At 31.7% G+C, this 13,312-nt stretch overlaps 1 protein-coding gene across 17 annotated transcripts in view; it reads left to right on the top strand.

Annotated features, from left to right (window-relative positions):
• The window catches only part of DMD (dystrophin), a 2,312,475-nt gene that overhangs the window by 1,041,894 nt on the left and 1,257,269 nt on the right, over positions 1–13,312 (top strand). For 15 of the 17 annotated variants that reach the window (XM_054251383.2, XM_035288503.3, XM_054251382.2 and 12 more), the window contains 4 exons: positions 1,801–1,923; positions 4,268–4,405; positions 7,074–7,226; positions 8,079–8,261. In XM_054251383.2, the coding sequence (XP_054107358.2) occupies positions 1,801–1,923; positions 4,268–4,405; positions 7,074–7,226; positions 8,079–8,261 (597 nt within the window). The remainder of the gene's footprint in view (positions 1–1,800; positions 1,924–4,267; positions 4,406–7,073; positions 7,227–8,078; positions 8,262–13,312) is intronic. The other 2 variants (XM_078362685.1, XM_078362687.1) reach the window with 2 other exon arrangements.

Here is a 13,312-nt window from a genome sequence, read left to right as displayed (position 1 = left end):
GGTGGGAATTCAAAAGTGAGATAACAGCTTAGGGTGAAGATTTGGAAGATATAAAAATCATTACATTTATAGAAAAAATTCTATCTTAAATTCATAGAAGTTAAATTCATGGAGAGATGAGCTACAAAAGCAGCAGTTGGAGTAAAACAGGTAAATCTGACTGCAAATAGACCTATGTTCTTCTGACATCCAAGTACACAATTTATTTTAAAGTGTTTATCATTATATATTCACAAAATCACATAGAACATAGTTGCTCTCATTAAATATTAGCAAATGTGAACAACCATTTAATAACGTAAAATATCACCAAATTGTTTTTGGATAGTTATGATTCTAAAGGATGTTAATCTTTTTACTTTTGCCATCATCTAAATAATGTATGTTTTAAAGTACAGTAGTTGCTAATCCAGAAATTGAAACATTCTTTAAGTATGTTTATAGTAGTACAAATCTATACTGGTTCAAGTAACTTTTACAATATTTAAAATGGCAAATGAGCATTAGGATTTAAAAACTGTACCATAATAGGTCTTAAATTTATCTCATAAATCCTTTCCGGGGTGTGTAGAAGTACCTAGAAGATATGTTGTTATTCCTGTTGCTTATGAGAATCATGTCCTCATGAATAGCTTTTGATTATTCACTTCTTCAATAGTAACAGATTACTTTTAGATATTTAATTTTTCCTTTACACTTATCCGTATTGTCCCCAGAAGTTGTCAACTAATAAAAATTCAACCTCTGCCTGGGAATGTGACTGGGGAAAGTACATTCATCAAGTGAGGACCCAACTTGATGAATGTAATCATCCTGGCATAAGACACTGGGAGGTTCTTCCTGAATTGGTTTTACAAAAGGAAAAAGTTTTAGATCTGAAAGGAAATCAGATTTCTGTATGTCGTTTATGGGTTTGCAAAAGCTATCACATATTAAATATTTTCTAATGTTTAATGGAAAGAAATACAGAATAAAGATCGAGAGAGTATCCATGTATATTATTAACAGAATTTTAATCTAATAACTAAATCTTGCCTACCTTTTTTGAATATATATTTTATTTTTCATGTATTTTCACTTATCACTCCTTTTCAGGAGTTTTGTTTAGAAAATCAAGGGATTTAAGTTTTGGCTGGTCATTATCAATTCAAAAGTAAAGAAACTTTGATGTTTCTAAGGTTGAAAAGCATAGATTCTTTATATGAAATATGTTGGGTTCATTCATTTGAATTTACTTGCACCAACAAACAAAACTGTTCCTAAGGCAAGCTAATGGCATTGTTTGTCTTAGAAGAAAGTGTGCTTGTCAATTTTGCTTGCTAAAAATGTCATTTAAAACATATGAGCAGATTGCCATGTAGTTTTTCTAAGGATAAGATGACAATTCTACATTTCTACCTGAGGTTACTGTTATTTGATGAATGAGGCAATTTCTGATAAGACATATTTACCCAAATGTATTTATGTCAGAATATTTGAAATACAATCAAATTTGAGTTTAGAATATTAAAATTTAGCCCATTCAAATGTATATGTAAATTGACTGTTGTTAATATCACCACATGATGAATTGTACTATCTTGCATGTATGTTCAGCTCTGGTGATGTTAAATGTTTCTTCTTATTTGCATCCTCAGGTACTTTTCCAGTTGTATTTCAAAACCTTTCATAAAACATAATATGGAAACATAATGCATGTGATTAGTTTGGCAGCAGGAGGTTGAATAAATGTATTTCTTTTGGTTTATGTTTCTAATAAAAAGTAATTTTGATTTAAATTAGCACTATCTTTTTTTTTAGGCCTCCATTCCTTTGAAGGAATTGGAGCAGTTTAACTCAGATATACAAAAATTGCTTGAACCACTGGAGGCTGAAATTCAGCAGGGGGTGAATCTGAAAGAGGAAGACTTCAATAAAGATATGGTAAATTGGTTGTGATAAAAGTGTGAATGAACTAGGAGTGAAAATAAATATTTGGAAGGACATTAGATAAGTCTCCAACTGAATTTTCAGGACACATTTTACACATTGTATGATTCTAATGATTTTTGTAAATGCAGAGTATTCTTGTTGACCTTTTATTACAAATGCCGAATTACTATGGTATGATAATATAGGAGCACTTATGGTTTCTAATAAATAGCCTGGCAGTTTTCTTTTGACCAATCCTACTTTTGAACTTATCAAGGGCAAAATGTAATTAGAAAAAAGAGTCAAATAATAAAATGAACTAAAAATTTAATAAAATACTCAACTATCATAGATAACTGACATTTTGTATCAGCAATGTTTTTGGTAGTATAACATTTATTTCAATGAAGGGGCAATAATGCATAATATGAACATTATTTATTACAATTTCCCACAAAGTTGTTTTACCAAATGGTTGATTAGTTAGTACATTATATGTCTAAAATGTGCAGAAATTCATGCTGCTTATTTCATGGGAGTAAAGAAATATGACCATATGGGCTATTCCCAATCTCAGAATATTCTCCTTCAATCCCAACTAATTTCAAAATATATGCTACATTTCTCTTTGGCTTGAATATTTTTACATCACATCCTTATATACTGACTTTTTTTCTCTCTTCACCCTTCTTTCACAATTTTTCTGTCTTCCACTGCCATCACCTCTGTGGCATTCTTAAACTATATATTTATCAGAGCTAGAGACTTCTCAGACAATGCTTGAAAGTGACATCAGAAAGCAATATATAAATTTTAGTTAATAAATATGTGAAGCAATAGGAAAACTATTCCTACCAATATTAGTTCCCACTTCCTGGAGCTGCCTCAATCTATACTCCCATGTATGGGGTTTTAGTGCCCTTTCCAACTCAGCTTGTGGAAAGAAAGACAAGAAGAGGCTTTCCAAGAAGCTGAGTTACAACAATGTCTACTTCGGGTCAAAGAAGAAACCAGAGGGAACCGAGATGAAAAAAAGTACTGCTTACCTCTTGGGCTGACCACCAACTCTGCCCTAAAGCACTCAACTGGTATAGGGAAAGAAGTAAAGTGTTTTCTTTTTTCTTTTTTATTTTTTGTTTTTGTCCTCAGCCCTAAAAAATGCTAGAGACTTTCAAAACACATTTTAAAATAAGTCTTTTACAGACTATAAGTATATAATATGTCTATTTATGTTAAGTATATAATGTGTCTATATGATGCTATACATTTCTTCAGATTATTTTTTGACTAGTCTCTGACAGAAGTAATCCCATTCCCCTCATATAAAATGAATAAGTCCTGAGTTGTATGTTGACATTTATGTATGCATTATAGATATAAATATATAATATCTAATTCCATGAATAGTAATACATACACACATAAAAATACATGTGACTTTTGAAATTTGCTTATTATTTGTTTTCCTTATCTCATCAGTGTACCTTGAGTACCATTACATGATGAGACACATTGATAGAAAGTTTGCAGTCTAAGTTGAAAGAAAACTAAAGGTGGAAAATCACATGGTCATATATGTAACTATATTAGACCAGCATTTATTCAAAACATTTTATTTCTATGTCAAGGAAGTTAATATATTGTTTCTGTAGTCTAAAGGACCAAAATGTCCATTGAAAATGTTTAAAGCTATTTTCTAATCCATATCTTAATATGTATTTGATTGTATTTATTTAAAATTGACAGGCGTATATGACATTTTAGAAATTATTTGATGATAATTTAACACATCATTTCTACTAATATCCTGATATTTCTGCTAATATTTGGCATATAGTTTTCAGAAATAGGAATTATTAGGTAGGAATTAGTGTATATTTAAAACAAAATGTTTTCATGTAATTGTATGTTAATATATTCAGATTTATTGTTATGTCACAATCACTAATATGCATCTGTATTTCTTTATGGATCAGTTAACATAAATGATAAAATTGGTTCATTTCTCTAATTTTTTAATTTCTAGAACTACATTAAAAATCAAAGCCAAAAGAATACTTTCACAGCAATTCATGACTGGTCTGAGATTATGAGGTACTACACTCCCCCATCTTTCTACACATGCCCATAAAGATGTGTTCTTTAGAACTAGATGGGAGGAAACTTACTTATTCTAAAACCGAAAGTACAAAATATAAAAGAAAGGCTAGGAGCACAGTATCTTACAATAACATTCCATGAAAGTTTTAAATTGAATTTTTTGTGTGTGTTTAAACATCATGTTTTGTTATCTCTGTTAACAATGTACAGCTTTTTAAAAACCAAAATGAGGACTGTACTTGTTGTTTTTAATCAGAATGAAGACAATGAGGGTACTGTAAAAGAATTGTTGCAAAGAGGAGACAACTTACAACAAAGAATCACAGATGAGAGAAAGCGAGAGGAAATAAAGATAAAACAGCAGCTGTTACAGACAAAACATAATGCTCTCAAGGTATCAGAGCTAAAATTATAATATACCTTGCCTGTATTCTTTTTAATATGTAGGGTAAAACATATTGTGCATTAATAAAATCTGCTTAAGACTCTTAGTCATCAGAAATTCACATTTTCTGTTCAATGTGTGTGCTTTATTTAACATTTTTGAGTGGTGTTTAATTGTGAAAGATGTGTTGCTTAAAAATTATGGCTTTTTAAAGATAGATTTTTAAGCAGTAATTGAAAGATGGAAATGCATTCGTGGGACTTAGACATTTAATTTTCTAATATGCTTTATTTTCATAAGCTACTTTTTTATGTTGAAAAAAACCTGCCTAACTGCAAGAATAACCAATTTACATGTATCCATTATTCCTGCTTCCTTTACTTAATTGATTTTATTTGCATTAGGTCAGAATTTTTGGTAACCTGATACTTGTTTCTAAGACGTATTCTTTTTATTTATTTATTTTTAAAACTTTATTATGCCTTTAAGAAAGTCACTCTTTGCAACTAAGTATCTACAGAAGTCGAATTTCATTTATATTTCCTCAAAAACAATCTTAGTGCCCTTGAATAAGAACTGCTACTTTGATGTCCAGCAGTGTAGGATATGGCTTCAAGTACCCACATGTCTCATCTGGATTGTGCAGAAAGAGCAGGATAAACTTAATTTTTCCATTATAATATCTAGGAAGTTATTGAGATGATACTAGACATGTGGAAAGTTTTGTGAAAGAACCCTTTTTTTGTATATGCTTTTCAATAATCACTATTTGCATGCATGGCTGATTTTCTAATACACTAATTGCTGAGCTTTTCATTGTAAATCACTCTTTGGAGCTTTTTAGTTATGAAAGTAGATCCACCTAGCAGGTAGATGGAGTCTGCTATCTACATGCAAATAAGAGAATAAAACCTTTCCCCTATAGTCAACCAAATACACACTGCTGAGAATGTAATTATACAATATTGTACCTGCAAGGAATCCACAAGGAAAGTCTAATTGGCCAGCAGGTGTTCTGAAGGTAACTGCTGATAAATATAGTAAACAGAAAAGGTCTCGTTCTCAAGGGAGTGCAAAAGCAAACCATAATATATCTAGAAAATCGGAAAGCTATGTAACTGACACCCTTCCAACTGTGACCAAGCTTTCAGAAGTATCTATACTGGTCAAATAATGGTATGCATCCTACTGAACAGCAGTGTTTAATGGTTATCTGGCATTCCTCTAAAGAAATCTACATGACATCTCTAAATATTTTGCATATTATACATTGCTTTGTGCTTAGGAAACAAAAGATGCTTCAGATTTATGACCACCAAGCCCTTTCTCTTGGCAAAAATGTGAGTTGGGTCACAAATAAGGCATGGCTCAACCCTTATTCATGTGGCTGTATCTTATTACCTTTGAAAAAAGCAGCATTTGATCTAACTTATCAGGAGGTTTGAAAATTCAACATAAAACAAAGTATAGCAATTTTGAAATCTCCAATTTCAAACAAACTGGATAATAAAATGTAGATCATTCTTGCAAATATATGCTATAAATGATGAAAATCATCAACTCTCTTTGCCAAACCAATCTATACCAACATTCAATAACTTCTTAAACCAGTCAAGTGGATCCAGCTCCATTCCTTATGAAATATTTAAGGAAGGACAAAACTTTCTAATGCAATACAATTTTAAGAAGTTCTGTGATATTTATTATCTACTTTAGCTTGGGTTAAACCTGTGAATAAAACTCTAATTGCTACTTTCTGTAGAAATGAAAGCTGCATGCAGAGCTTGTTTATGTTCCCATTAATTAGAAAATGGCATTTTGACTAGTTCTATTGATTAGAGAAGATATTGTATGTGCTTGTAAAGAGCATGATGATTGATTTTCCCCATTGGTGATTTATTAAATTAGTTACTCTTATTTATCTCATCACATTGATTTGAAAACATGTACTTACTGTTTTCTTTTTTTTTCATATAGTTAATTGTTTTGTATTTGGAGCATGATTTGGTATAGTAAGATAAATTTGACTATGGAAGCATTGAAAGGAGAAGCATTTTTCTAACATATAATTTTATTATGAGTTATGCTCACAAATATGTGAACAATGGTGGCTCTTCTACACATATAGCTTGGAACAGTTTATAAGACAACTAAAATGACTTTCTAATCATAAAATATTTTGGTGTATGAAATTCTTACATAGGCATTTCTAAAAACATGAATGTACGTTGCTTGACTACATAAAGTTTTGTTGGTAAGCCCAAGGCTAAAGATGTATATTTTAGAATTTCACCTATTTTAAGTAAAATACAAATTGAATAGGTTTGTGAGTTTGTGTCTAGTTAAGTCAATTGCATTCATACATTAAACTCTTTCACATAAACTACACAAAAATTAACTCATTAAGAGTCAACTAAATGTGACAAGATTTATAAGCAAGTTTGAACATGCTAAGAGAAAATAAGTGTGTTATTTAGCTTTCTTAGGTTCTTATACATGGGTCCTGCCTCATGAATACACAATTTAATTTTGTCTTTGTGTATTTTGCATTTAAATGTGAATTTAACATAAGTTCTATGAAAAGATGTAGGACGCAAATTATTTTGATAAATTACTACAGCCAGAAGTGCACTATACCTATATATTGATATTTTAATAATATCTGCACCATGAACAGGATTTGAGGTCTCAAAGAAGAAAAAAGGCTCTAGAAATTTCTCATCAGTGGTATCAGTACAAGAGGCAGGCTGATGATCTCCTGAAATGCTTGGATGACATTGAAAAAAAATTAGCCAGCCTACCTGAACCCAGAGATGAAAGAAAAGTAAAGGTAATGTTGTTTTAGAATGTCAATACCAGATTTTATTATACAGTTTAGTTAACTTAACCTGTGAAGACCATATTTAAAATGTTGATGTTCTTGTTTCTCTTAGTGTTCTTTTTCATTTGATGCATTTCCTTGTATTGTGTGTTTTCAGTAAATGTATTGTATTAAGTGTTATTCAATTGACATAATGTTGAATGAATAAAATGTTTTACTTTTAGACTATGTAAAATGATTTAAGAAATGTGATGTGTTTTCGGGTAAAATTGTAATTGACTTTGTGTATCTTTGTTCCAGATGAACTAATGACTTATCGGTATATGGACGACTTCTTACTCATGTTAGCACATTCATTTCATCAGAGCATCTCCACACATCAGTGTTAAATCTCTATAGATTTACTTGCATATTGTCTAAATATGTTTTTCTGTTATTATTTTATACTTTTTATTTTGCTTCATTCTCTGTTGATTTCCTCAAACCTTTAAAAAGAAATAACTTATTCACTTACCCTCTAAATTGTGTTCTATATGGATGGTCCCTAATAAATAATGAATAATCACTCCAAATTGATTCAAATCCCAAGACACCAGAGGAATTTAGAAGAAAGAAAATATTAGACCAATTTTAATATTTTCTTAATTAGAATATCTAAAACTGAGCATTCAAATGATAACTGAAATAATATTGGATTATTGAGTGAGGATGACATTCATACTTTCCATATTCGTAAATTTCCAAGGATGACAATAAAGGGGCAACAGCCTTTGAAATTTCTGAGAGAAGTATTTGCTGCTTGCAAGTCGGTTGATGTGGTTAGCTAACTGCCCTGGGCCCTGTATTGGTTTTGCTCAATAGGAAATTGATCGGGAATTGCAGAAGAAGAAAGAGGAGCTGAATGCAGTACGTAGGCAAGCTGAGGGCTTGTCTGAGGATGGGGCCGCAATGGCAGTGGAGCCAACTCAGATCCAGCTCAGCAAGCGCTGGCGGGAAATTGAGAGCAAATTTGCTCAGTTTCGAAGACTCAACTTTGCACAAATTGTGAGTTGTTACTGGCAAACCCACGTATGTGTTTGCAACTACTACTCTATTAACAGAGGCCTACTAATAAAAAAGAGGCAAAAAATCTGGGTGCAATTTTAAACTTCTAATGTACATTCTGAAAGTGAGTATTTTCCCTCACTTTGGGCTTCTGTAACACTAGTGCTTAATTTTGCAGATTAAAGCCACAAGAAATTAACAGATAATAGGAAAACCCCCTTATCAAAAATGAAAGTACATCTTAATTTCTTTTGCTACATCATTCATAACATTGGCAATGTTAATTTGTCAATTTATCATACATTTACTTCACTTCAATGTCTAATCCAAAAAATATGTATTGCTTTCCTGAGATCATCCCATGCTGATTTTACTTTCTTAATGTATACACGATAAATAATAAATATTTTGTGGTACATCTTATGTCAACCTGGATAAGCCATTATCTCATTGACTTAAAGAATAGTAGCTTAGTCCTCACACCTCGCTTAACTACTTAGTGGGTTACAATGGTCATGAAAGAACTGGATGCTTAGTAAGATGTTTGGTAATTGATTGCAGATTGAACAATATCAAATAATGTTATTATTGAAATGTTACCAGCCAAAACAAAAAGGAATGACTGCTCTTCTTTCAAACAACTGAACGGAAAGTGTTTGATTCTCTCTTTAAAAAGGCAATTCAAAATTGTTAGCTTGATCTTAGTTCTTTATTTGTATGTAATAGGCTATAAACCATAGAGGTTTTCTGACAGGTACATTTTTGTTCCTATTATTAACTCTTGTAAAATGAAGAGGAATGACTGTCATCTGTAATTACACAAGAAAGGACTCCTCATTAAAACCAGGATGTCAAAGTCTGGAAAATAAGACTTTATAGTTACGTTAGGTTGAATTATATGATACAAATAGTTATTCAACCATTTTGCCCTACATAAATAACAATTACATGGGGTTCAGCCCATATGTGAGATTTCTTGGGAACTTCTTCTGTGATATTGTCAGTTACATTTAATTTGGTGTATATTTTTAAAATGTTAGTGGCAATTACCATAACTTTATTTTATAAACATATAAGGGAAATACATTGCATATTATTGTGACTACTTTTTATACTTCAAGAAAATTCATAAGTACACGGTTTTCTATTAAATCAAATACCTTAAAATTTAATAGCAGCTGAATATTCTGAGCAATTGGAATAATATAAGCAATATTGAAACCGTATTGCATATGAAGTCTAATTCCACCTGGTTGAATGTTTCAGCCTATTATCCTTCATATTAGATGTTATGAACATAAAGTGTCAATAACTCAGCCTTATACTAACAGCATGCCTGTGTCTGCAGATGCAAAATGAAGTGAAAGATTAAGGCGATCATAAAGAAAATTCTGGTAAAATAGTTTCACCTCAATTTAATGGATCATTCAAGAAGAGGTCTTTGCTTTGAATTATCTGACTACTAACTCATTTCTCCATTTCAATTTTCCCCATATCTTCACACACCCAATATACAAGTTTAAAATTTGTTAAAACTAATCAAGTTACTAATGCTTTATACCTAAATAGGCACAGGATCAAAAATCTCCATAAACCGCTTACTTAAAATGCCATTGTGTCCCTATTCATAGCAGGCTCTTCCAACAAATATTTGTACAACACAATAATGATTGGTGAAATAAAAGAAGCATATGTGAACCAGAATAATTTTTTTAAATGTAGTAAAATTCTAGGATATATTTTCCTCTTAACTATTTTTTCTTTATTTTTGTATCTTAAAGATCCAAAATTCAGAATGTGATGGGGGCAATTTATGTGTTAACTCTTAATTATCCATGTTAATAATCACAATCTGTATGAAGAATAATCAATTTAATATTACAGTTATAATTGGCATTGGATTTTAATTAGAACTGAAGGATGATTGATAGATGATAAGTCAGTATATAGGTAGGTAAGTAGGAAGGTAGGTAGATGGATGTAGAAATATTCAAAATGTATCTTTATACTTTTTTTTTTTTTTGAGGCGGAGTTTCGCTCTTGTTACCCAGGCTGGAGTGCAATGGCACAATCTTGGCTCACTGCAACCTCTGCCTCCCGGGTTCAAGCAATTCTCCTGCCTCAGCCTCCCACGTAGCTGGGATTACAGGCACATGCCACCATGCCCAGCTATTTTTTTGTATTTTTAGTAGAGATGGGGTTTCACCATGGCCAGGATGGTCTCGATCTCTTGACCTCGTGATTCACCCGCCTCGGCCTCCCAAAGTGGTGGGATTACAGGCGTGAGCCACCGTGCCTGGCCCCTGTATCTTTATACTTTACCAATTGTTAATGCGTTTTAAAACTAATTTCACTGTGGCCACTGATTAGAGTTATCTTTCCCAATTCTTATGCACTGGAGTCATTTGAGGTAGTCACAATAAGCAGCTTAATGAAAAGTAGTATTTGATATAACTACAATGATTCTGAGGTAGCACAACTTGCCATAGCTTAAAATTTCTTACTTCCCCCTGTATTTTCCATCTCTATTTCTTTCATTTTTATTTTCGCAACTCTCCCTTTCTGTTTTTTCTTAATATAAACTCTAGGTTTAAAGTTAATCTTTCATGTCTACAGCAACAATTCGAAATAGTAAGCAGTATTCTTAAATTGCTTAGTATGTGAAAGCTGAGTGATTGCAAAATGAAAAATTAAATTTCCTTATTTCACAGATAAAAACTCAAAGAAGTGCTAAACATTGCGTAAAATTAAGGCATTTAGGGGACTCTGTCCATGTCAGAGCTATATATGGTAGTAGTAAAGCTCAGAAAAGGACTGAGACTTTGAGGGAACAATCAAGAGGTAACACCCCGCCACACAGGAATGCAAACCACAGCATAAGCATAAGAGGAGGTGTCTGAAAATTATGGTCCTCATGACAAACCTGGAGATAATAAAGAAGAGACACAAGACTGGGAGAAAGCAGGTAAAAATTTTACCAGATACTCACAATGAGGAAACTCCTGCCTTAGGAATTCCAAACATTTCGAATATATTTCCTGTTGGTTTAGAAACCAGGCTTCTCACTTAAGACCAAGCACAGACCATAAACTGAGGACAAGGAACATTCCTATAGGATGTATTATCACAGCAGTGTCATTTGGTAAAATCAACTACTGGATATACAGCCTTAAATATGAATCCCAGTGATTTTGTCTGTGTGCTGTATGATCATGGATAAACCTCTTTGGGTCTCATTTACTTCATCTGTACAATGGAGTCAAGGATGTTTGTGAAACACCTGCTGTGTTATGTAGGCTGAATGCATCAAAGTTTTCTTCTCTCCTTTCTGTATGTATGTTAACATTGGAAAATAGACATACTATTTAATTTTTAAAATGTTTTTAAGTCATTAAGAGAATTAAGTTCAGGTATGTACCACTTGTTTAAAATATTAACAACAGATATTTTGTTAAGTGAAAATTACAAATTTGATTCCATAATATATAAGCAGATACTTTTTTCTAGATTCACAGAATAAACACAGGAAATACTACACAAATCTGATGACCGTCAAGGAAGGGCATGATTTTCCATAAACTGCCCCATAGAGCTATATCTGGATTCTTCTACCTAAAGGTAGATTGAACTAAGAAAACAAAGGCACTGGAAACTCCATAGTGGACAATTTTTTCTACTTTTTTATGCTTCATTGTAGCAATTGGAAAAAAACCTCAGAGGGCCCAGGCAGTTTCAACCACACATTTGTATAATGAAGATACCACCAAAACCCCCAAGGCTCCTGTGAAGCTCCTAAGGAAGATAAGCTTACAAACTAAAATTATGATTATGAAAAAAAATTATAAGCAATGTTATCAGCCAAATATAAGGAGAATGTATACCTGAAGAATTTAGAGATAAGAGGATAATCACCAAAGGACATTAATTTTTAATGTTTAAAAATAAAAATTAAATGGACATTTTTTTCCAGTAAGAATAGAGCATTTTGCAAAGGAAAGAGGAAGATTTGAAAAAACAAAGTCTAGAAATCAAAATATAATTACTAAAATCAAAACTCAACTTTTCAAATAGTGGATTAATTATAAAAGAAAAATAACATGTTAATTGAAAGATGCCAAGGAAGCTTTTGTTCTGCTGAAAGTAGTAGAGGATGTGGAGAATAGAATAAATAGCTCAAACATCTGCATGAAAGAAGTTTCTGGTTGAAAAAATGGGGATTCTAGGGAAGATACAATATTTTTATATTAATGACTGATATTTAATAAAATGGAATAAATTTAAAATTTAATAAATCCTCAAATTCAATAAAGGTCAACCAATGTGGAAAAAATAAAGTCTACCAGCTAGCTCTGAATAAAACTCAGAGCATCAGTAACCAAAAATGTATCATAAAGGTTACTAAGGACAAAAGAACACTTACAGGATGACAATATTGACTGCAGACTTTTCATCCACAATAGATGTTAGAAGACAATGGAATAATATCTTTAAAATGCTAGGCACATTTTGAAATACCAAGTAAAATATGATTCAAGAATTAAGGCAAAATATTTTCAGATACACAACTACTTCACATACACAAAAAATAAGAATTTCTTGCCTATAGATTTTTGCTAAAATAATTGCTAAGCAATATACTTGTGTAAAAGAAAATGAAAGTGGAAGGAGAGAGCTATGTAAAACTGTATAGAATTGTTTTCTCTATGTAAATAAGAACATTTATTTAAAAAAAGCTTGTAATTAACTTCTAACATGTCATTGCCACCAAGGAAAACACAGTATACTAGGAGAATGTAGAAGTAATTTGACTGCTCCTGTGCAAAGAAAGGTACAATAAATGTCAGACTTATTCTTGATAATGTAACAAATACAAGGCTTGTGCTTAATGTGTTCAATACAAATTATTACCACCTATAATGTTTCTAGAAAGCAAAAAAGTGCTAAACCTATTAAATATACATACATGTACCACCTCTCCAACAAGAGGAGCAAAAAATACAAAAAAAGCCCACCTTAATAGAAGGAAAAAAAGAAATGTCCACTTTCTACAT

Source organism: Callithrix jacchus, chromosome X, assembly GCF_049354715.1.
Source record: "Callithrix jacchus isolate 240 chromosome X, calJac240_pri, whole genome shotgun sequence".
In the NCBI taxonomy this organism is placed as follows: Eukaryota; Metazoa; Chordata; class Mammalia; order Primates; family Cebidae; genus Callithrix; species Callithrix jacchus.
The sequence above is the reverse complement of the archived record's forward strand: the minus strand, read 5'-3'. Positions and strand labels throughout refer to the sequence as shown.